The 25,070-nt window shown below is 41.5% G+C and overlaps 2 protein-coding genes and 1 long non-coding RNA gene across 3 annotated transcripts; 1 reads left to right on the forward strand and 2 right to left on the reverse strand.

The window, feature by feature from the left end:
- Window positions 1-495: 495 nt before the first annotated feature.
- LOC115740884 (methionine gamma-lyase) lies at window positions 496-3,227 on the reverse strand. The gene is made up of 3 exons (XM_030674525.2): window positions 2,748-3,227; window positions 2,199-2,600; window positions 496-1,256 (listed from the first exon to the last, which is right to left on the reverse strand). Exons 1-3 carry the CDS (start codon window positions 3,142-3,144, stop codon window positions 679-681), a joined length of 1,377 nt encoding a protein of 458 aa, XP_030530385.1. The 5' UTR covers window positions 3,145-3,227; the 3' UTR covers window positions 496-678.
- Window positions 1,376-1,687, forward strand: LOC125316586. Its single transcript, XR_007199714.1, has 2 exons — window positions 1,376-1,500; window positions 1,531-1,687. It is a non-coding gene; the product is annotated as an uncharacterized LOC125316586 (long non-coding RNA).
- Window positions 3,228-13,298: 10,071 nt separating the features above from the next.
- LOC115740859 lies at window positions 13,299-14,206 on the reverse strand. Its single transcript, XM_030674486.2, has 2 exons — window positions 13,979-14,206; window positions 13,299-13,875 (listed from the first exon to the last, which is right to left on the reverse strand). Exons 1-2 carry the CDS (start codon window positions 14,189-14,191, stop codon window positions 13,543-13,545), a joined length of 546 nt encoding a protein of 181 aa, XP_030530346.2. The 5' UTR covers window positions 14,192-14,206; the 3' UTR covers window positions 13,299-13,542.
- Window positions 14,207-25,070: the final 10,864 nt, after the last annotated feature.

The following is a 25,070-nucleotide window of genomic DNA, read 5'->3' on the forward strand; positions in this document are numbered from 1 at the left end:
AACCGGTGAAATCGCTGATTCTCCCCTTCTGTGCAGACATCATATCATTTGATGTTGGATTCTGGAGTTGACCTGTGGAAGGCGAAGACGAAAGAGGTGAGGGAGGGAGAGGGGAGTCTTGGAGAGGAGGAAGGTGGGGGGGTCTTGGGAGGTGGTGAATTCCCAGCTGGTTGATGTGGTTTGAGAATTGGCATTCTCGGAAAGGAAAACAGAGTGGATGAGAATGAGAAGCAAGTAGGTGATAGTTAAGGCTCAGGATGTGATTCAACCAATTTTGTGAAATCAGGAATCGCATCGGAACCCACAAGAACTGGACCTAAATGGCTGGTTCAGTCCGGTCCAGGCGGTTTCCTATTTAGCCGGTCCGTTATGCTCAGCCCTGATTAGAAACCCGTTATCATTCGTGACGAGTTTTTTTCCATTTTCTCCTCTTTTTTCCTCCGACTTTAATGCAAGAGCTTTTTGCAGATCATTCGTCTTGATAGCATTTTTGCAGAACACGAGCCACGAAATTCTCAGCCAAACGAAAGCAAAAGGTCCGATCAATTTACAAAGACCAAAGTAGGAGGGCACCCGTTTATTAACACCCCCATTTTGCACATTGAACCACCACAAAAGATTACTCACCCTACTTCCCTCAACTTATTTGTATAGTTCCTTCACTAAAGGAGTTAATCCTCAATTCTTCTTGAGCGACCCAAACTCACCCATCCTGGCCAGCGCCTTCTCGAGCTGGCCCCACCTCTGCTCGAGCGTCCCGATGTACCCGACCGACATGCGGACGAGCCCCGGGGAGATCCCAGCCAGCGCCCGCTCCTCCTCGCTCATCTCGCTGCTGGTGCTGCTCCCCGAGCACGACATGAGCGTCTCGTAGTACCCCAGGCTCACGGCCATGAACCCGAACTGCGTGACGTTCTGCAGGTGGTGCATCAGCCGGTTGGCCCGCTCCTCCGTCTCCATGTCCACGCACAGGATCCCGCCGTAACCGTAGTCCTTGTTGGCCATCAACTTGAGGAGCGCGTGGTCCGGGTGGTCCTCGAGGCCCGGGTACACGACCTTGAGGCCCATATTCTTGAGCCGGGTCGCGAAGGTGAGGGCCCGGTGGCAGTGCTCCTTCATTCTGAGGCCCAGGTGGGGGATCCTCTCGGAGAGTTCGAATGCGACCTTGGCATTCATGGTCGGACCGAGGAGCATCAACGCCCCTTGGTGGAGGTCCATCATCGAGTTCACCAGGTCCGCCGGGCCGCAGACCGCGCCTGTATTATTTCCACTAAAAATGTTAAACAACAATCGACTTTTTTTTATTTCCTTCCATCATTTCTTGTCCGTAGAATCTAACCCATTTTCTCGTCGAGCGAAGGGTACGAATCACACTCGCCAAGAGAAAAGAAAACGTTTTTGCAATTGCAGAAATTTATCTTCTCCACTGGCAATAATGACAGATCTAACTCAGAGTCTTGGCCTGTTCTATTTTGGAGGAATCAAGAATTGCATCAGCAAGTATGGCAGGAGTCAGGACAAAACATGGAGGAATGATGTCACCCTTTATAATAATTAAAATGTCCAAAGAAACAAGATATGCCAGCGAAGAAAGCGATTGTTTCTACTTTATTTTTATGATTACTAGGTGTGGTCAGGACTAAGAGAATGTCTAATTTTCATTAGTTATGTTGTTTAGAGGAGGACATCATCAAATCAATCACAATGGAATATACTAACTGCGCCAGTCCAAAGAGGTCTAAGCACCAAGACATCACTTTCACGATTCCAAGGAATCAAAACCTAATAATCCTGTCGTCCACTATAGACTTAAATAATTTCTAGATCTCACACACTTATATTAAATCCGTCACGAGTCGTACAAAGATGATAGGACTTGACAAGTTATATTATTTTTATTTATATGATTATCGAAAGCGTGCGACAAAAATTTGATATCTTTCGAGAGAAAAATCGCTAAAGAGAGTTCAATTCAAACCCGTCAACGTGGTATTTTTCATCTTCGCTTTGGAAAAGAGTAAATTTGAAAGAGAAAAGATAACCTTTTGTCCTATCAATTGGGGCCATGCAAGAGCCTCGTGATCCATTCAAATCTAGGCTCGTGATAATTTCTTGGCTTTTTTACCGTGATGCAAATACGTGTCGAATCCCAGCAAAAGGACACGTGTAATGATATAAGGATAGAGAGAAACGCGGACCTGCGATGATGTCGGCCCCGCCACTGATAAACTTGGAGATGCTGTGCACCACCACGTCCGCGCCGAGCCGGGCCGGGGACAGGACCATGGGCGCGAACGTGTTGTCGACCACCGCAGTCGCCCCCTTGTCGTGGGCCAACCTGCAAAGCTCCGGTATGTTGGCCACGGTCAGCGTCGGGTTTGCCACAGACTCGAAGTAGAGCACCTTGGTCCGGCCCTGGACCATGGCGGCCGCCACCGCGGCGTGGTCCCAGATGTCCACGAACGTCGTGGTGATGTTGCACACCCTCGGGAGGAAGTGGGTCAGGAGAGCGTGCGTCCCGCCGTACAGCGACCGAGACGCCACCATGTGCCCGCCGCTGCTGCACAGCTGCATCAGCACCGATGATATCGCCGACATTCCTGTGGAGGTACGCTCCAGGATTAGCGCAGTGATTTTATTTCAAATAATTCATGAATTAAATCGAAGGTCCGAGTCTTAGTACTCTAATCCGATGAAATTTTCTATCCGTAAAATAATGACGAAAACTGATTTTTTTTTTTTTTTACCGCTGGCGGTGCAATAGGCGGCCTCCGTTCCTTCGAGGGCGGCCATCTGGCGGCCAAGGTTCAGCACGGTGGGGTTGAAGTGGCGGCTATAGATGAAGAAGTCGCGGTCGGGGCCGAGCTCCCCGGCGAACATGCGCCGCATCGTCTCCGGCTCCATCACCGTGAAGGTGGCCGACGCCTCGATCGACATGTTCACCCCGCCATGCTCCCCAAACTCGTGCCTCGCGCTCGCCAGCGCTGCTGCCGGGTCCTCCCACGCCGACGCCGCCACCGGGGCAGACATCATCGCCTTCTTGGCCGCCACCGCCACCATCGCGTCCTCCCCGCCATCGGCATCGTCGGACCCGGGCCTCTTCTTGCCGGCGTAAACGAACCCATGTGCTCTCGCTTCGGCCATCTGAGCAACAACCACTATTGTGGAGAGAGAGAGAGAGAGAGAGAGATGGCAGAGGAGGGTTGGGGTTGGGGTTGGGGTTGGGGTTGGGGTGGCGGCGGTGGTGGTGGTGGAGATGGCGAGGGTAAGCTATAAATAGGGAAAGAACGGTAAATTTGTTTAACGTCAACTACAGGGACTAGGGATAAAAAGGAAAATTTCTTAAACCTAATCACCGTCGGACAAGGATTAGAAAATTGCTAACCTTCCTATATAATTTGGATGCATAACAATTTTTTCTTCTTTAAGTAGGAAGTTTAATTTTTCGATTCTCCTTTCCTTTGGTGCTTCGGATCAGATCTCATCGACCCAACTGCCATACTTGCTCAAATAAATTAAATAAGGAAGAACGTTTAAAGACGCAAATCAATTTTTTTTAAAAAAAAAATGGGTTGAGGAGAGTCTTTTAAGTCAGATATGTTTACATAAGATTATCATGTAACATCTCGATTAAAAAGATAAGGACTATCTCTCGTTTTGCACAACTTTAATTATTTCCCTTTTGCGTTTTCGCAAAGACTAGCGAATATGTGCATGTGCGGTGTCCGTAAGATTGAGCAAAATCATTTGATTACGACATAATTCAATTATTGAATAATATAAAATTTAATTAATAAAAAAAAAGCACAATATGAAAACTTATATAAACATTTATAGGAGGAGAAAAAGTATTTCGAGAATTTGTAATCTCGAAAGGAAGGTTTTTATTCCAGAAAAAAAAAAAATCCAAACCTTTGTGCTAAATGATTGAGATACTCATTAACCTTATCATTAAATTTGGTGTATCGAGGTTCTGCTTCATAGCAAAACTATCTATATCAACATTAAGAGATAAAACTTTGAAATATGGAAGATGTAAATTGAATCAATTTTTTAATCTTTTGTGCTAAACGACATAAGGTATAAAAATAATAATAATAAACTGTACGTCGTTGGATAAAGACAGGATTCTGCGGGTTTATTCATGAGAGCTTGATTTTTACCGGAATTACGGTCGCATACGTGTTTGTTTGTTTGTTTTTTTTTTTTTCCAAAGAGAAATTTCAAAAGGTGCAATGAACTTGGTCATTTCTGAAGCAGCGTTTTCGACCATAAATGAGAAGAAACTGACCTTGAACAACCATTGGTCTTGCAGTTGCACATAATTAAGTTGGGAAATTGACACCAGTAATGCGATAACTTTCGTACGGTGCTCCGTTTGGTGTCATAATTTATTTATTGATTATTCAAACATCGTAACTTTTATATAATAAAAAAAAACGTCCACTTGAATAGAAGTGTTAATGGTTCAATTCGGTTCGAACTTAGTTGAACCATTAGTGTGCAAGTTTGAACTATATCGACTCTCACCCCGAACTGAATATGAAAGGAACTAAAAATGTAATTCGATTTGGTTCGGCTCTTAATTTTTTTTTTCTTTTTTTTTTTTTTTTTTTTTGGGATGAGGGCCGCTAGCCCCTAGCAAGGGTTAGTGACCACCACTAGCCCTAACCCATGGGTCACCGGCCCTCAACCCCCCTTCCCAAAAAAAAAAGAAAAGAAAAGAAAATTAAAAGGAAAAATAAAAAAAAATATTTTCGAGATTTTTAGTGCGATTTGGTCAATCGAACAGAACCGAACCGAAATAACCAAACTACAATTACTTGAAACGAAAATCAAATTGAACCGAAATGCACGAAATTTTCAGTTCGATTCCATTCCATTCGATTTTGACACCCTTACACTTGAGTGACTCTGGCGACATATCTTTGACGAATCCTACGTGAATTTTCTTAATGACGTGGTTTTTTTTTTTTTTTTGAAGAGTTGAATCTAAAGTAGAAAATCAACCGACTGGAGCATCTAACCGCACGAGAACAACATCATCAATGAAGGAATGGCTTGAGTTCCAAAAATAGGAGTGTGGTATTCAAGAAAATTATCTTTTTATTCTTCATGCTTATACGAATGCGAATTTTGGTGATTGTAAAATCGATCGGAAGTACACTTAAGTGGTTAAAGGGCAAGCAGTCGGTCGGCCATTTTTATAATGAGCAGTTGAGCAATATTGACTGTACATTTTGATAAGGACAATTCTCAATTCAAGAAAATATCTTGATGCTCTCTCTTATGAAACTAGCGAAAAGTACATGCGCTAATTTATTGGCACGTTATAGACAACGTTGTATTAATGCGGAAATGTTTCGTGCTCCCTTTTATTATTACAAGTTCCTACGAAAATTCGCACAATTCGCACATGGCTAAACATCTAGTCGTTAATTATGCCGGTCAAACATATCATTGCTTCAATGACATAGGTACTTAGTAAAATATGTTCCCTCGAAAATTCGCACCATTCGCGCATGGCTAAACATCTGGTCGTTAATTATGTCGGTCAGACATTGTCATTGCTTGAATGGCCTAGGTACATAATAAAATATCAGCGGTTGTTTGATCTCAATTTGCTCAACGTGCAAGATTATTTGGAATGTCTACCCAATAAATTGCACTATCCCCTATAAATAGATTTTAAAGAGTGATGCACGTGCACTTTTTTTATTTTGCTTTCATTAATCAGCGCATCCGGAGCACTTATGAAATATATTTTGTTCGGATTAATTGAGCATTCAATGGAAATGTGCATAACAAGAGGGCAATCAGTGCATTAAAGTTTGCATAAAATTTCTTAAATGATTGCTTACCAAATTTTCCCAATGGCACTTACTGACAAAGTCCTTGTATTTTGGCTGTGCACAACTTTTCCATTTGTGGCTAGCTTTTTGGAAGGAATCGACTGCATCCAATACCAATGTGAACTTCGAATTAAAGTGGAGTTAGTGCTTTTGAGTCATGGTCGTTGGATGCTACTGATCTTGGAATCATCCTCCAATGACGAGTTTCCTTTCGGATTAGACACCAATGACAAGAATTATTGCACGGACAAGCAAAATCTGAAATAATGCAACCACCAATAAAAGGGATAATAACACTAAGATCCTAAACTCTCATTCGTTGTTCCGTAAAAAAAGTCCTCAACCTATTAGGTTTTTGCCAATTCAATCTTAAATCTTTTAATTTTATTAATTTAGTCATAAACCTTTTGTATTTTTGCCAATTCAATCCTAAATTTTTTACGTTTGTGTCAATTCAGCCCTTTTAACCGGTGTTGACGTGGACAACTTTAAATAATATTTTAATATTTTATAAAATTATTTTTTATTACCTTTTTTTTTTTCTTTTTTTCCTTTCTCCTTTTTTTTCCATTCTTCTTCATTGAGCAAGCCGTTGGAGGCTCGCCGGCCTCAAGCGAGCTCGCCCCCGCCAACCTCAGGCAAGTTTGCCCATTGACGGCGAGCCCTCGACCAGCCTTAGGCGAGTTTGCCTAGTGACGAAGAATGGAAAACAGAAGGGAGAAAGAAAAGGAAAAAAGAAAGTAAAAAAAATAATCTTATAAAATATTAAAAATTATCCACTTCGGCGTTGGTCCATCCGCGCCGATCGGAAGAATTGAATTGGCACAAATACAAAAGATTTATGACTGAATTGGCACAAAAAAAGTTTTGAGACTAAATTGGCACAAATACAAAAGATTTAGGATTGAATTGACAAAATTAAAAGGTTTAAAATTTAATTGATAAAAGTGCAATAAATTTAAAATTTTTTTGATAATTTTCCTCTACTGAAATCGTACCATGTAACTTTAGCCACACTTTGCATTTTTGAGCGATATCATCAAATCAATTGCATATTATCGATTTCCAAAATTACCGGGCAGAAGTAGCAAAAAGGTTAAGGATTCATTTTTTTAACTGATTCTGGTCGGACCCAAACTTTCATAAAATAGGTTGAGACGAGTCTTGAAAGACAAAACCCAATCAGATATGGATTTAAACTTTCAATGTGCAGGAATATGGTCCATTTTTTTTTTTAATTTATTCTCGTTAAAATAAAGGGATGACAAAAAAACGAGCGACCCCTTGCTGCCGACACCTCTATCCACCTTCTCCGGTGACTTCGCCACCATAGGAAGGTGACCTTAGTGGTGATCCCCAATGTCGGTCACCGCACCATGGTCCCTTTAGTCTATTTCTCTCCCTTGGTCTGTTGCGATCTCTTTCGATCTCACCGTCCCTTCGACCAAACCCTCTGTCCCTCCTTTGAGGACTAGGAGGGACCGCCGACCACCTCACGGTGATTGGTGGCGCCGATGGTGACTGACCTCGGCCGTCCTCTCCCTTCATCATCCCAAGGCGAAATCAATTTAAGAGAACTGTTGGTTTGAAATTCCTTGCCCATTTACGAAATGTTGCATAAACATTCCCTATCACCTTTCTCTTCCACGCTTTCATAAAGTAAATATAATTACTTCCACAATAATGACTTTTTTCCGGAATATTCCTGCTGATAATAGTCGAGCTCCAGATATTGGGGAACTATCCAGGTCCACCATGCTGGTGGCTCGCAAGTGGGGAAGGAAAGGGGGACAACGACAATCAATTTTGTCGCACACCCTGGATTTTATTTGATCCACGAACTAGAAAAGAGGAAATTATTCACTGTATCAAAAATAAATTGTGTGGATATCAATTTAATTCTAAACTTTTTTCTGCGGTACTCAAATGTTGCAGTCATTCCGTCAATTTTTGTTGGAAATCGCTAACATGGAGATGCACCATGTAGGACAGCCGGCGATGATTAGACCGCTACGTCAGCAATTTTCAACGAAAATTGAGTAGAAGGATTGCATTGGAATTTTGTACAAAGGTGTTGTTGCAGAAGCATACGACCGAACAATAAAATTGACAAAACAAGAAAATACATCAAGACTTCAGATTTATGTGGTTCGGTCAGTGTAAATAACGTTCATGGGGAGGGCAACAAAGAATTCAACTATAGATCAAGCGGTACAATGTAGATTACAACCAACCCCTAACTACACCCGATAATCTCACATGATGTTTAACTCCACAATTTCTTAAGAAAGAATTCACAAAATCATATTCACACTGGGAAACTTATTTAACTTAGGAAAGTTTGCTTTTCGGACTCAAACTCGAGACATATTCTTAGCAAGTGCAGGACTAAATTAGCAAAGCAGAAAAGCTTAGGGCTAAACCGGCATCCGTATAATAAATTTATGATTGATCGAGCAATTTTTCTAATTGAAAAATATAGGTAAGATATTGACGTATTAATACTTACAATCCCGAGCGATATCGACTGGCAGAACAGCCGACCGCTCAATATCAACAATTTCCGGACTAATCGGAAACAGGTTTTTCTTCGACTTATTCTCACCGCCACTCGGCCATGTAGTCGTACGTAAAATGTTCATCGTTTTTTCCTCCAAAGCGTGAAACGGGCATTGCACGCACTCACTAATCGTGGTGCAACGGGCAGTGTCCGCACGGTCACGATCGAGCCAGGCAAGTGTGGTCCCACCGTGGACCAAGCGAGAGCCGCCCCCACCACCACCGCACGGCCCATCCCTATCTCTTTCATCTCTTCCAAACTTTCATGTGATTTCGCGAGATGATGCCCAGCACACTTGGATGTGTTCCTATCATATCTTCCCAAATCCCCCCTCAAGATTCGAGATCCACGTCTTTAGCTCTATCCCTCGTTCCCCATTTGAGTTTTTCTTGTTTCTATATGCATACCAAGGATCACTAGTAACCACTCATGGCTGATCTGTTGGTCTGACGGTATGATCAGCCCGTACTGATACGGGAACCCTTGCTCAAAGCTCATAATGCGGCGAGGTCACTTTTTAACCTTATGATAGCGGTAATAGATCGTCATTGCTTCTTCTTCTTCTTCTTTTCTATGATCCCTAGAAGACTACAGCACCTTTACGATCATCGGGGAATTTGTGGATGCCGGGATATATTCCGTGGGCTTAATGCACATTATGTGGGATGAGTCCAGTAGTAATGACGGCGCAGACACAACTGTTAATTGTAGATGGCTCGTGATTGATATGAGGCCTCAATCCATGGTCGAGCCGAGCCCTAATGATCTTGGTCGTCGGCGGCGGCAGTGTTCATGGGGGTGCTGAGATGGGGGGGCCACGTCACGGGCCATAAATCTAATGACTAAATGAATGGAGACAGCGCATGAACATAGGACATGGCATATCCCGCCGTCATCACCTGGCGAATAACATAACCTCAAGAAGAAACTGAATATACCGACAGAAAACATTGCTCTCGATGCTGGAAACCTGTCCGTTTAGGTCGACAACTTAGTCCACTGCCTTGGCATAAAAGCTTGGAAGATGAAGGGAAGATGCATATGGAGTGGATTTGCGTACTAAAACCGTTGAATTGTCAACACGAGCCACCACGAAAGAGCTTTAGCGGCCAGAATTTGGCGTAGGTTCGTGAATGGAAGGCCCTATCGAAAGCTTGATAGGTCAGTCATGTCTAGATGAACCCAAAATTAGGCTGGCACATCACTAGCATAGACATTCATGCCCGTGGAAATGTTGCTTTAAGAATCTGGTATTTGTTTCCTTGTTCAGACCAAGGAAGGAGATGTCATCTTTTCGGATGACTCATCCAAAGCATTTGTTTTGTCTTTTCTTGGCTTAGCATAGATCAGTCAAATGGGTAAATTGATCATATATGGTCCGATCCAAATAGATATGTTTAATCCGTTTATGACCCACTTATTGCAATGCAAATCTAGTAACTCATACCTAACCGAACTCATAACTAATACATACCCGACCCCTCCTAACCTCTATTCTTAAAACACCTCGATGTTTAACTCAATTTAGGAAAATCCATAATCAAACCGATGTGAGAGTACGAAATAAGTGCGCGCGAGATTGAGTGAGGGCAAAAGAGAATGAACGGAGAGCCATAGAGTTGGGTCGGGGTTTAAGTAGGTCGTAAACTCATTTTTGACTCATTTAACACTCATATTATATTAGAACCATTTATGACTCACTTATTAAATATAACTAAATCATGTAAAAACTCAGCCCATTATATATGAGTTAAGAAATGAGTTTGTGATCCATTTTGATAGGTGTAGCTTAGCATCATCATTATCCGCTCCACAAGATAAATGAATCCTAAATTAAGAATTATTCGGGAAAATTTTAAGAGCTTGATGTTATACTTTCATTCAATAATGGACAAATCTAATATGTTCAAGGACATCAAGATTGATATTCAGAATAACTTCTTATGTCATGTGGATCTACATGGGCCCCGTAATATGAGGTCGTCTCGATGTCTTTTCTTTTATCAATCTTCATCCCGTAACAGAAGATGGATTTTTCCCTGCGAGAAGTCAGTCTCAATCTCCACGATCAACGTAGCTGGTTCGGACGAGAGAAGATTCCCAACTCGGAAATCGAATCTAAAACACTTCAAATATCCCAACCCGTGCACATTCATAGTCAATAAAATTTATTGGTTCTTCTTTCCTCTGGCCTTATTTTACTTGAAATTATGAGCTCGGGAGAGCGAGAAGCCGAACCATCATATGAGTCGAAGCTGTCAATAGTTATCTTGGTAATCCAATAAACAAAAATAAAAAGGATGATGTCTAAACGTAAGAGGAGTAACAGATATCGTACGAGTGGAATGACTGAAACGTGGAATGATGAATTGACCAATCCGACGGCTCTATCGGGTAATGACTATAATTAGTGAACGTGGCTAATAACATTATTGGTTAAATGTAATGAAACTCCTAAAACTTGTCAAGAAAATGTAATTGAGTCATAAAAATTTCAAAAAGTGCGATCAATAGAAGGACTTGATTGGATTAATTTGACAATTTTTGGGACTTGATTATATGTTTTGAAAGTTTTAGTGTTTAATTGGACTTTCGCGGCATATTTTAAGACTTAATTGTACTTTTTGAAGATTTTAGAACTCAATTATAATTTTATAACAAGTTTGAGAACTTCCGATGTATTTTTCCATGACATTATTCTAAAGAAAAACGTGGGCATGACGAGAGCAAGAGGCTGAGGTCGCAGTCTTATCCAAAACCCTAAATGAACTTGTGGAAAACGAGCGCCTCTGCTTTTCTTTTCTTTTTTTCTCTCTCTCTCTTTTGCGTGTCATCGTCGGGCATGAGTAGAAACTCACATTTCCCATTACAACTTACGAGCGTCACATGTTTCATTGCTCTTTGCGAAACGTGCATTGAGGAAAATGGCCGAAGCGAGGAGCACCAAATCCTCCCACGTTTCGGGCTTATCGGACGTGGGTCTAGCGTGTCCCACGTTATCTTCTTAGAAAGTCAATGCCAAATCATTTGAAAAATTGACTTATCTATCACCAATCCATAAGCAAACTTGGCCGGGACTTAATACATGTATGTCCTGTTTTTTAGTCTTCGATAGTTGCTTATTTATAAAAATATGACTAATATCCCAAATCGACATTGACGATGAGGTAGATAGACACGTGCGTAACAAGCGCGGTCGTGGAAAGAGTGTCGAATACCGACATCACATTGTGAATGGAGATGGAGTTAGTGGGCTCACATGGAGAGAGACTGAGGCTTTGTCCTCCTAGTGTGTGGTGGGAGAACCGTTATGCAGGTGTGCGGAAAGAGATTTTGACAAGAAGCGACGTGCGCCGAGGGCAATCCGGATTCAGGCGATTGGAGAGCGAACGACATGGCTCCGTGGTTTCGCACTCAAGCACAAAAATGTGCGAAGGACATCGAATCTGTAAAACTAAGCGTGAGGAAAAAAGTTAGTTATGTTAAAATTGAAGTTTACAAGGAAATGAGGAGATATGAAAGGAATATGTTTATGGGCGATGAATCCAAAATACTAACAATTCTCGGAGAGTATTGCCGTCGGTTTCTTCACGTTGCTTCATTGCTTGGAAACCACCTTTGCTTGAATTTAGCCACGTTGTCAGTGACATTTCCTAACTCAACTTCTTATAACTTGCATACACGTGCAACCTTTGACGTAGGGTGAGCACCCGGTTCGGTTCAATCCAAAAACCGTATCAAACCGGCCTAGATCGATCGATTTGAGGCCTGCTCTATGAAGAGCCGGTTCGGAGCTGGGTTGCTAGGTCGGAAACGGTAGTTTAACCCGGAAATCAGATCGACTAGCCCTTAATCTCTATTAAAACCTCTTTTAAGGAAAAAAAAGTACTTTTCACCCACTCAAAATTGAACTATCGTCTTCGATATGGACAAACTATAATATAACCGTTTACCAACAAAAGTCTTTCTAGTGAAATGGTGCAACTTTTATTTTATTTTTTTATTATAACTGCTTGGATTTTTTTTAACCCAAACATATATAATGGGTCGAGAATTGGAAATCGGGTCAAAACCGGCCAACTCGATTCCTGGTTCCGATCTCTCGAAACTCGAGGTCATAGGGTTGGTTCTCGGTGCCAAGTTGGGAACCGGTTTCTTTTGGAAAAGATCAAACCCTATTCGACATGACTAAGTGTCCCATACTACATGATTGGAGCACCATCATTGTATATCAACTACTCTATTTGGATAAGAATTGGGTACTAAACAGCAGTATTGTCTTGACTTTTTGCTGTTCTAAGTTTTCCAAATTTAGGACTCTTCCCACATACCGTCCATATTCACGTTCATAGAAAAAGGAAGAAGAAATCCTATCGGGATCTGAAAAGAAAAAGCACACAGATTCGTTGTCGGGTCAGGGCCAGGTGACGAATGTCTTGGGTGATCCTACGTAACATGCAGGCCTTGGTCTTGGAAGAGGGTAGCTTACACAGACGCAATCGAAATCCATGTTGAATTGTCAATTTGAGCCCAAAGCTAGGCTGAACGATGCGGCCCGATCAGGCCCAAGAAGAGCTATAGTCATCGCATTCCCGGGGTGATCGGTTTCAAGCCGGTCCAATCCCGTTCTCAGGCGGTTCAATGGAACAGGTGATTATTAGTAAGGGTGAGCGACATGGACTCTAATTTTAATATATTAATTAAAGTTAAATTCGCATTTGAGAAATAAAAAATAATAATTAAAAAATAATCGATCTGGAACAAGATTGAAAATCACTGGTTTCAATTTTAAGGAGCTGGAAACCGGACCGAATTGGCCGGTTCAGTCCGGTGCGGGCGATTTCCGATTCAGTCGGCCCCGTCTTGCTCATCCCCAATCGCATTGCTTGAACACCTTAATAAGATCTCTATGCTTTGGCCCAATGGCGAAGGTAACTCACTCACAGGAAACTGAAACAATGACTCCAATATACCCAGCAATTCAAATATTAACCGTCGGCGGAATGAACGGAAGACATCCGCAGTCTGATCCAAGAAAACAATTGGACCATCACCAACAAAATAAGAGCAAAATAAGCAGAAACCAAAGAGGTTTTAATTTTTTATTTTTTGGCGAACTGATTTTTTTTTTCAATTTCCCCTCTCCAACGAGTACTTGTTCTTTTCCTCGTCCGTCATGAAGGCGGTGACCGGGAAGGACTTGCCGATCCCCACCGGCGTCTTGAACGTGATCTTGCCGGCCGCCGGTTCCTCGAGGGTCATTTCAGTGATGGGAACCCACAGGAACATCTGCTTGCTCCTGATCCCGGTCATCCTCTTCATCCTGGACTTCTCCACATAGGCGGTGACCTCCGCCGCGTAGCTCACGCGCGTGCCCGTGTTCGCGAAGAAGTGCTCGTACGGCGCCATCTGCTTCATCCACACGAACCCCATCTCCCGGACACGCCCGCACTCTTCCAAGTCCTGAACGGGGGCAACCCACGGACCGGGTTTACAACCAAGACATTAGATTATGTACTCAAAATTTTGTACATCTAACTTTTAAGTATCGAATTAAACGCCTCACCTGAAGCGGGAGGACACCCTTGGGAAAACCAAGCTCTTGGAGGAGCTCGATGGAGTGGCGGTAGCACTCCTCCGCGCCATGCACGATCTCCGCCCCCACGCGCTCGACGGCAGCCGGTTTGTTGGTCGACATCTTCCGGCGGTCGATCAGAAACCGAGACAAGGCGGCAGACTCCGGAGATTGTGGGAATAGGGTGCGGAGCCTATTGAACATATAAAGGGAGAGAAGGAGAGAAGAGGAGTGATTGGGCAAGAGATGAGAGGAGGAGGAGGAGGTTGGTGAGCTGAATTGGGATGACCCAATTGAATTTGTTAACCTAACGTAACGCCTAATCGGTTGACAATTTCTTTTTTGTGTTTGATGGCTTTAAGCAAAAACCCATTATTGGAAGTCCCCCATTAATTAACTTCTGAGGGAGTGAATTGGATAACTTTTGGTTCGCCTTCACCTATCGAAGATTTTATTGCTGCTCACTTACTTTTGGTGTATTTATGGATTTTTTTTTTTCGTGTAAGATTTCAGAGTTTTATTTTTGTTGCAGGCGTTTTAAATAGGAAGTTGAACAAAAAAGCTAATAGGAGTCCATTTGATGCGAGATGAAAATTACCAAAATAGTCCTAAATCTATTGTGACCGTGACAATTCGGTCCTCAACCTTTTGAAATTGTGCCAATTCAATCTAATTTGCTAGTCGGCGATAATATTTATCTTTTTTATTATTATTTTTCTTTCATTTTTTTTCTTTCCTATTGCTATTGTGGCCGGCGAGGGTCGCTTGTTTATTAAAGGAAAAAGAAAGAAAGAAAGAAAATAAAATAAGGAGAAAATAAAAAAGTAAAAATATTAATAAAAAAATATCTATGTCAGTGTCGGCCGACAAAGTGGACTGAATTGACACAACCGCAAAAGGCTTAAAATTCAATTGGAAAAAAACAAAAAATTTGAGGATTGAATTGACACAATTACAATATATTTAGGGATGTTTTGATAATTATTCCTTGAAGCGAGCGGTGTCACCTTTTTGGTCTCGTTTGAACTTCCTCTTTCTTGATTTTTTATTTTTTTTTTCGCGGAGAAAAGCAAAATGGGAAATTAGACAAGTCATCGTTAATACTACGTGTGTTTGAAATAGCTTCTATTTTTTAGTAAATGCATGTTTCTAGTTACTTCGCACAAGCATGTACTTTTAACCTATGATGTACTCTTTTTTATCGAACTAGATTCAAAGGTAGGCGCTACACTCGTGCACAATTGCTAATAATTTTCCAAATTTATGAGAATTATAGCTCAAACCTTCACGAAGATGAGTTTTTCTCGAGCAATAACAAGTGGGATGCACGTGTCGTGACATATAGTTTTGTTATTATCTGCAAATTTGGAGAGCCCAAAACGAAAAAGAAAAAAAAAAAAGAGACTATTATTTCTGCTGTAAAATTTGATCAACATAAAACGATGTCCGGCCGGCATGGCAGCTCGTCCGGTCGCCTCTCGCACCCGTCGCTTCTCTGTCGACTCGCCCCTGCAAGCGAGCAAAAAGCAAAGAGTAAGAAGTGCATTGTGACTTGTGAGGACTCCCAAAGAGAATGCAGCAAGAAACTAAGTACAAATCGCGGACGTAAAGGTTGCAAAATAACGAAGCGATGACGCGGATGATAAGTACATAATGAACACGCAATTTTGTATTCAATTCTACGACGCAGTGGCACTTTCGTATGGTTTAAGTGTGCTAGTGCTGGTGTTGTCGTCACTATCTATCCTGCAAAAAAGCCAACAACCACGGTATTCACCAGGATTTTGTGAAGACAGAGGAGCTACCTCACATCTGTCGGACAAGTTTAGTGGGAGAGAAGAAAGTAAAATGGTGTAGCTGAGCGAGGGGAACGTTTGTTACTTAAAAGGGTGAATGTTTGTTACCTCCTTTTGGCAAATTACCTTCGATTTAGTCGTGTGTGCGATGTGTCTGTGAATCGATCGATCGGAATCATGGGATTAGTCTATGACCCCTTTATTGGGAATATCTCTTTCGATTTTTGCAATTCTTATGTTATAGGGATTTTCAGGTTTCAGTCAAACACTGTAAAATATCGTAATTTTTCAGGAAAACGACTTCCTAGAAAATATTTTCCAGAAATGCCACATTTTCCACGAAACACATGTGGCCTTATTGTGAGGAGGTGCTCTATAACGAAGAGCAATTTGCCACAGAGCATGAGATTGTTTATTTGGCTCATGGCTGAAGGCAGAGGTGCACGAAAATCGCCCACTCTGGAAGATCTTTTATGGCAAAAAGGAGAGGGCTAATATGGTAGGAGAATTCGTCCTATAAACACTAGTGCATTCGAGACAATTGCGCTATACGAGTAAGGTAATTTCAGCCCCAATCAGCAGCCAAACAACGGTATTAATAGAGACAAAGGAAAAGGGATACTCGCAGGGGATTGTAGTTCAGAGAGATTGATGACAGGCAAATGACTAAGGTGCCTCGGACTTTTCACCTCAGCTAATGCCCAGCCCAGGGAGCACAACATGGTCATGGTTCCTACAAAGATCCAAAAGGGAAAAAATGTAAAAGCGCAGAAAACTCCGGTTAGTGAGAATTCGAGGATTAGATGATACTCAGCTATCAGAATCCCATATTCAATTAGTCGTAGAGGACCAGAAGTGATTTTTGATGGCTAGCTCTAATAAGTCACCGTGACCTTGAATTTTGAGGGTTTGGGAGACCATTAATAGTTCAAACTATTTGAGCCCATGTGACTCGAGAGAGATCCATCTTGTGTTTTTAATGGAAACAAGATGTTGTAAAAGATAACGACGAGTAGAATTCACATCTAGTAGGGTATTTGGCTCAGATCAACAAAGAAGGAAATAACAACCGTATTTGCCTTTCAAATAGATATTCATGATGTACTATGTCTTATTTAAAGATAATGAAAATCCTCCAATGGTGATACGACGATTTGGAGACTACTCATCGTGGACGTAGGCTTCCAAGGGTTCTCTCCTTTGTCGACAAAACCAATTAAATCCTCTTCTCCTTTTACGTGTGATTACAAAGAAAACATGGTATCAGAGCTAGGTTTAAGTGTGGTGCCTATGCTATCAAAGTCTCTATTTGCCGCTTCATTCTACTTCTAATTCAAATAAGCTCTTGATAATCTCGTTTATTCTTGTTATAAATGGCTAGTTCTTCAATCTTCATTGATGTCGGTCGATCTAGCTCAAATGAGATGAGCAATAGATTGACGTCCTTTCTTTTTAATGGAAGAAACTATCTTCCTTGGTCTTGAACAGTTACGATTGCCCTTGGAGGTCAATCCAAGTTTGGCCATATCATGGTTCAATCAAAGTCCCATCATCCACCAATCCTAAATATGCCGAATGACAATCTACTAATAACTTGGTCATGTCGTGGATCTTCAACTCCACGGATCCTCAAATTTACAGAATTTTTGCTTACTCCGAAACGGTAGAATATTTGTGGAAGGCTCTTAAAGACATGTATGGTCATGAAGATAATGCTTCTCGAATATCTGAGTTGCAACAAGAAATTGCTCATGCCGAGCAAGCTTCCAATCAACCATTTACCAAGCATCCGGGAATTCTAAAAAAGAAGTGAGATGAACTTCATCAGTATCTTTCCCGACCGATTCCGTGAATATATATTTTGAAAGGGAAGAGCAAGATCGGATTTTTCAATTATTGGCCAGCATTCAATCTGAATATGAGGATGTCAAAAGACAAATCCTTATGAGCCCCACTCTTCCACCTTTCACTAATGTTTGCGCCATTATCCAATGTGAAGAAACTCAACATCGTGTTATCAATCCAAGCTCAAAGTCAAAGGGAGATACAGTGGAGAGATCGGCTAATATTGTTAATTTCAATCCCAATCACAAAAGTACTTCCGGTAACGGCAGCAATAAATCTTATGGTGTCAAAAGAAAAGGTAGGGGTAGAAATTCCAATTTTCACTACACTCATTGCAACATGGTCATACTCGGGATCGTTGTTGGGAGTTACATCCGCATCCGAGGCAAAATAAAGACAAAGCTCTTGCAACTAAAAGCAATACTCCTAATTTCGACCATGATATTCAAGCTTCTCTTGGCCAAATTGCCTTGCAACTCCAACAACTCATGACGAGTAGCGACGTCACACCATCAAGTTCTAACTCGGGAAACACTAGTCATAACTCTAGTGATGCTTTTGCCCTATCTACATTTTCAAGAAATTATTTTATTATTGATTCTGGAGCAGCTTATCATATGTGTTGCACATCTCAATGGATTAAAAATCTTTGTGATGTATCTAATTACCCGTATATTACTATTGCTAATGGAGAGCGGTTAATGTTCAAGGAACTAAAACATTAGAATTTCTTTCCACCAAATCAAATGTTTTATTTGTTCCAGCTTTATCATCTAATTTGATGTTTGTCAATAAAATTACCGGAGATTTGAACCGCCATGTTGTCTTTTCCCATAATAAGGTAATCTTTCAAGACAATTTAACAGAAAAAAAGAATGGTTAAGGTCAATTCCAGCAAGGGCTATACATGCTTGATTTACCAAGTGCGGGTTTGATTGTGAGGAAACAATGAGGACATAGAGACTTAGCTTTGGCATTGGCATATTGGGCATCCATTAGATAGTGTGCTAAATATTATTGATTCGACCTTTACTCTTGATATCGGTTCTTACGAGATTTGTCATTATGCTAAACAACATAGATTGTCTTTCTCCTCTAGAACCAATCCGTCTTCACAATTGTTTAAATTAATTCATTCAAATGTTTGGGGTCCCGCTCGTGTTGACTCGCGTGATGGATGTAAATTTTTTGTTACATTGGCTGATGATAAATCTCGCTGCATGTGGTTATACTTGCTTGCTTCTTAAAGTGATGTGCTTCGTGTATTCCAAGAATTCACGAAAATGATTAGTACGCAGTATGGTGCTAAGATTAAAATACTGCGGACCGATAATGACACCGAGTACAAATCACCTTTATAAATCTTATCTTAAGAGTTTGCGGATTATTCATTAGTTTTCACATGTTAAAACTCCTCAACGTAATGGAGTTACAGAATGGAAAAACCATCACCTTCTTGAGGTAACTCGTTCTCTCCTGTTTCATGGGAATTTGCCCAAGAGTTATTGGTTAGATACTGTCCTAACTAGCTGTTATCTCATCAACCATCTACCAAGCAAGGTAACAAATTCCCAATAGAAATTATTCTTGGTAGATTTGTTAACCTCTCTCATCTCTATGTGTTTGGAAGCACATGCTTTGTTCATTCACCATTTGGAAACAAATTTAATCCTCGTGCTAGAAAATGTGTTTTCTTGGGATATTCCTCTATCAAGAAAGGATACAAATGTTTTGATCCCATGTCACTTTTGATGAAACTCACATGTTTTTTTTTCTAGGTGTCAAATTCAGGGGGAGATTGATACTTCCAACTATGATTGTAGTGGCTTGGACGTTGAATTTGCTCCAGTTCAAGTGGTTTAAAAAATAATTGACCTTGCTCCAGTTTGAGTGGCTCCAACAACATATGACCTTGTGATTAATGAGGATCAAACCAATAAAGGGAATGAAGGGAGAGAGCATGATCCCGCACCCACTATTCCTACAATCCATGTGGAATCTACATGCACTGTCCTTGAAGTAGTTCCAATTCGTCGGTCAATTAGAATTACTTAGCCATCAACTCGGCTTTGCAAATTCTCAACATATCATTCATCCACTCTTTATCTCATACAAGCATCAATTTTTTTGTGAATACATTTCACCTAAGTTTTATTTCTTTTTTTTTATTGCTATTGATAAGGACAAAGAACCAACAAGCTTTCTTAAGGCACAAAGGTCATCTGTATGAAAGAAAGCCATGGATGAGGAACTACATGCTTTAGACAAAAAATCGCACTTGGGATATTGTTCCATCGCAATCCGACAAACGCCATGTTGGTTGTTGGTAGATCTACAAGATCGAATACAAAAGTGACAGATCTATTGAGAGGCACAAAGCAAGACTTGTGTCAAAAGGTTATACTTAAATGTATGGGGTGGATTACAAAGAAACATTTGCTCTTGTAGTGAAGATGAACACAATCAGAGTTATCAAGTCTGTTGCCATTAATTATGGGTGGTCTCTTTTCCAAATGAATGTTAAGAACGCCTTCTTATAAGGCGACCTTGAAGAAGAAGTGTACATGGATCTTCCCCCCGGACATTCCTTGGAAGGATAAGGATATGTGTGCAAATTAAATAAAGCAATTTATGATCTCAAGCAATCTCCACAAGCTTGGTATGGCAAGCTCAATACTACTCTTGTTAATATTGGCTTCAAGATTGGTGAGTGAGATCACTCTCTCTTTGTTAAGAAAAACTCTAAAGGAAATGTGGTCGTTTTGGTATATGTCAATAATACCGTTATCACTGGTGATAATCTTCAAGAGATTGAAATTCTCAAAAAATACTTGAATGAAAAGTTTGACATCAAAGACTTGGGGAGGTTACGTTATTTACTTGGAATTGAGATTGCTGGTTCAAGTAAGGAATTATTTCTCCCCTAGAGTAAGTATGCATTAGACTTGTTGAAGGAAACTGGAAAATTGGGTGCTAAGCCCCGAGAATCACCTATGGATTATAATAGTAAGTTTGCCACCAACATCGTTTCTCTCAAAGATAGTGGAATGTTCCAAAGATTGGTGGGTCGGTTGATTTATTTGATTATTACAAGACCCCGACATCACTTATGTCGTTAGTTATTGTGGTCGTGAACTATTTTAGCCTATTTTTTAGGAAGTTTTTTTTTTTTGTATAGTATACTTCCTAGTATAGAATCCTTCCTATTGTATATCTCATAATTAGGGTTATCGGATGTCCTATATATATATGATAGGATTGAGTATTGTAAATGCACAGAAAAAAATATTCATTGAATGAAAGGAGAGTTTTTTCTCTTCATGATATCAGAGCCCTAGGGTTTGATCCTTTGGGTACTATACGTCAATCATTGACTACGGCGATCCCGCTCACCGGTGAGCGGGTTAGGGGTTCAGGGGCAACGCCCGAAAATTTTTTTGGCCATTTTTGTCGCGGCGTCATCGTCTCACGCCGGTCGACTTTGTCCCATCCAATCTTCTTCGGACTTTATCTCATGGCCAACAAACAGCCAATTATTCCAACCGACCAAGCGAATGCTAGTGCCTGTATTACTGCCATTCTGGCAAACCCGACCGTTGCGATGAAGCGGCTCTTGACCCAGCAAGCCGCATCGCCGCACGTTACACCTCCTGCTGCACCGATTCTTGTCAAGCTTGATGGCAAAAATTATGGCGTATGGTCCCAAGTTGTTGAGATGTATGTCTTGGGCAAAGACAAACTAGGCTATTTGAATGGTGGTTCTCCTAAGCCCCCTCCTACTGATCCGTTTTTTCGACAATGGAAGACCGATGATTCTACCTAAAAGGTTGGCTTATCAATTCTATGGATCCAGCCTTGATACCAAACTTTATTCGGTTTCCTCTTGCCAAAGCCGTATGGGATTCTATGGCAACAACCTTTTTTCATGGTTCTGACACCTCCCAAATCTATGATCTTAAGAGGCGGATTTCTTAATTGAAGCAAGGCGGTGGACCCATCGAGAAATATTACAATGATCTTCAAGGGCTCTGGCGTGAGATTGATTTCCTACGTTCTAATCCTATGCAATTCCCAACCAATATTCTAAAGTACAATGACATTGTCAATGAAGATCGAGTTTATACTTTTTTGGACAGTCTTGATGACCGCTTGGATAATGTTCGTGCTAATGTTCTAAAGATGGATCCATTCCACACTATTGAGTAAACTTATGCCCGGGTCGGGCGAGAGGATATGCGCCAATCTGTTATGCTCTCCGCTCCCGTGGGGGTCACCTTTAGTTCCGCCATGGTGTCACGGCGGGGTAAGGGTGATTTGCACCTCCAGTTAGTGCCTTTTGCCCCGGGAGCTCACCCTAAACCTGGTATGCCAATTCAATCTGAGGGGTGCTCTCACTGTGGGAATCCTAAACATACAACATTTTGTTTTAAACTGCATGGTTATCCGGACTTGTGGGATGATTTTCGGACCAAGAAGAAGAAACAAGGCTCACGGAAGGGGCGAAATGGAGAGACAAGCCTCCTTAGTGACTAGCGGATTGTCATTAATTCCCATGGAGCCTATATCCGCTAATGCCAAATCTCTTAAAGGTAATTAAGGGTTTGTCTTTGCTAATGGACGTGGTGTTGATCATCATGGGTGAATAATTGATTACGGCGCCACCGATCACATGACTCCGAAATCTAGTGACCTTCTTACATCTACTACACCACGTTGAGATTATATTTACAATGCCAATGGGCATAGCTTTCTTGTGACGATTGCTAGGCGTGTGTTTGTCATGCCTTCTCTCTCTCTCTATCTCATACCTTACTTGTTCCTACATTGTCTAATAATCATTTATCGGTTGGACAACTTACTAGTGAGTTAAAGCGTGTTGTGCTTATGTACCTTGATTTTTGCCTGTTTCAGGACATTCTCACGAAAGAGATTATTGGGCGTAGTACTACAAGAGGGAGGGGCTATATTTCATGGATGAAATTACTTCTAAACGAACCTATCATTCTCATGGACAGTTAACTCAAGAGAAGGAACTTTGGTTATGGCATCGTCGTTTAGGTTATCTATCCTTTGGGTATTTACGACATTTATTTCCCAAGTTATTTCATGGTCTATCATACTCTAGTTTTCAATGTGATACATGTATTTTGGCAAAAAGCCATCGTACTTGTTTTCCTCCTAGTTCAAATATCGGTTCCACTCCTTTTTCCTTAATTCATTATGATGTATGGGGTGCGTCTCCTATTACTATTATATCTGGTTTTCGATGGTTTATCATCTTTGTTGACGATTGCACACGTATGACTTGGCTGCATTTGATGAAACATAAGAATGAGGCTAAAGCTATCTTTTGAACTTTCCACCATATGATTCAAACTCGGTTTGGGGCCAAACTTCGGGTTCTCCGATATGATAATGGTGGTCAATACTTAAGTAAACCTCTTGCGGCTTATTTTCGGGAACATGGTTTGATACATGAAACTTCTTGCCCTCGGACTCCTCAAAGAAACGGTGTTGCTGAGCACAAGAATCGCCATCTTCTTGAAACCACTTGAGCATTGTTAGAGGGTAGCCATGTTCCCCATCGTTTTTGGGATTCCGTCGTAGTCACATCTACTTATTTGTTGAATCACATGCCTTCCCTCATTCTGACCTATCGCACGCCAATGCAATCGCTTACCGCCCATGTGTCTCTTCCTTCGGTTCTTACATTACCTCCTAAGGTATTTGGGTGTGTCGCTTATGTCCATCTTCACAAAAATCGACGGACCAAACTTGACCCTTGTGCAATCAAATGTGTATTTCTTGGCTATAGCCCTTCTCGGAAAGGGTATCGGTGTTATGATCTTGCGGGAAGCGCACGTATGTCACCATGGATGTAACATTTATCGAGACGGAGTCCTTTTTTCCCTTCCCCCAAATGTCTTGTTCGGGGGGAGGCTGGGTGTAGAACCGAACATTGGTGGGAGGTTGGGATTGCAGGAGCGACGGATGGGTGCGCACGACCACACGATTCCGAGGCCGAAGATTTTGAACTACTGCCTCACGGCAATGAGAAAAGCGCACGGCCAGCCGGCCGGCTACAGAAGTAGTGGCAATCGAGCTACAACCGCACGATCACGCGCTCCGGACCATACGGTCGTGCAACATCACCGAATTACCGCATAGGTATGAACAGGTGTCAACCGATTCACACCTGCAATGACCTCCCTCGTCTTTGCCCTCTTCGCCTTTAGTACCACTCCAAGCTCCCGAGAACATAATTGAGGTAAGTACTTCCACTATACTTGATTCTTTTGAAGATACTAATGTGCTTACCGGTTATAAGCTATCCGATAGGCATAATTGGGGTAAACCACCGAATCGATATTCTCCGGATGTAGAGGACTCATCGGTCTCGATACCTTATTGCGGACTATGTGTTTGCTAAGAAGGCTGTCCACACCACTACAAGTCTTCGTGTCCATGGTTTCCTCGGTTCAAGTTCCAAACGGGGTTGAAGAAGCCATGAAGGATCCGAAATGGCTTTAAGCAATGGAGGTAGAGATGGAGGTGTTGGAGAAAAATCGAACTTGGAAACTTGTGGAACTACCAAAGGATAAAAAGCCCGTTGGATGTAGGTGGGTGTTTACAATCAAACATAAAGCAGACGGCACTATCGAGAGGTATAAGGTGCGACTAGTAGCTAAAGGATATACACAAACTTATGGGGTGGATTATCGGGAAACATTCTCTCCAATTGCGAGGTTAGACACTATAAGAGTGTTGTTATCTCCGGCTGCAAACTTGGACTAACCTTTGCATCAATTTGATGTAAAGAATGCATTTCTTCATGGAGATCTAGAGGAAGATATCTATATGGAGCTTCCACTTGGATACAAATGCCCGGATCAACCGAACATGGTTTATAAGTTGGAAAGATCATTGTATGGGTTGAAGCAGTCCCATCGTGCATGGTTCGATCGTTTTAGCTCAGCTATGAAAAGGTATGGATACTCCCAAAGTAATTCAGATCATATTTTGTTCTTAAAAGGTGTTCAAGGAAGAATAACGGCTCTTTTTATATATGTAGACGATATGATTATTACAGGCAATGATATTGTAGAGATTATGAGACTGCGGGAATTATTATCTAGGGAGTTTGAGATGAAGAACTTGGGAGGTCTGAAATATTTCCTCGGAATCGAGGTTGCTAGGTCGAAGGAAGGGATTTACTTATCTCAATGGAAGTAGGTTCTTGATCTTTTGACCGAAGTTAGCATGCTTGATTACAAGTCTGCAGACACTCCCATGGTACAAAACTATAAGCTTGGAGACTACCCTGATCAGACGCCTACTAATAAAGAGAAATACCAAAGGTTAGTAGGCCGATTGATTTACTTATCACATACACGTCCCGATATTGCTCATGCAATAAGTGTGGTGAGTTAGTTCGTGCATAC

This window comes from Rhodamnia argentea, chromosome 9, assembly GCF_020921035.1.
Source record: "Rhodamnia argentea isolate NSW1041297 chromosome 9, ASM2092103v1, whole genome shotgun sequence".
NCBI classification, from domain to species: Eukaryota; Viridiplantae; Streptophyta; class Magnoliopsida; order Myrtales; family Myrtaceae; genus Rhodamnia; species Rhodamnia argentea.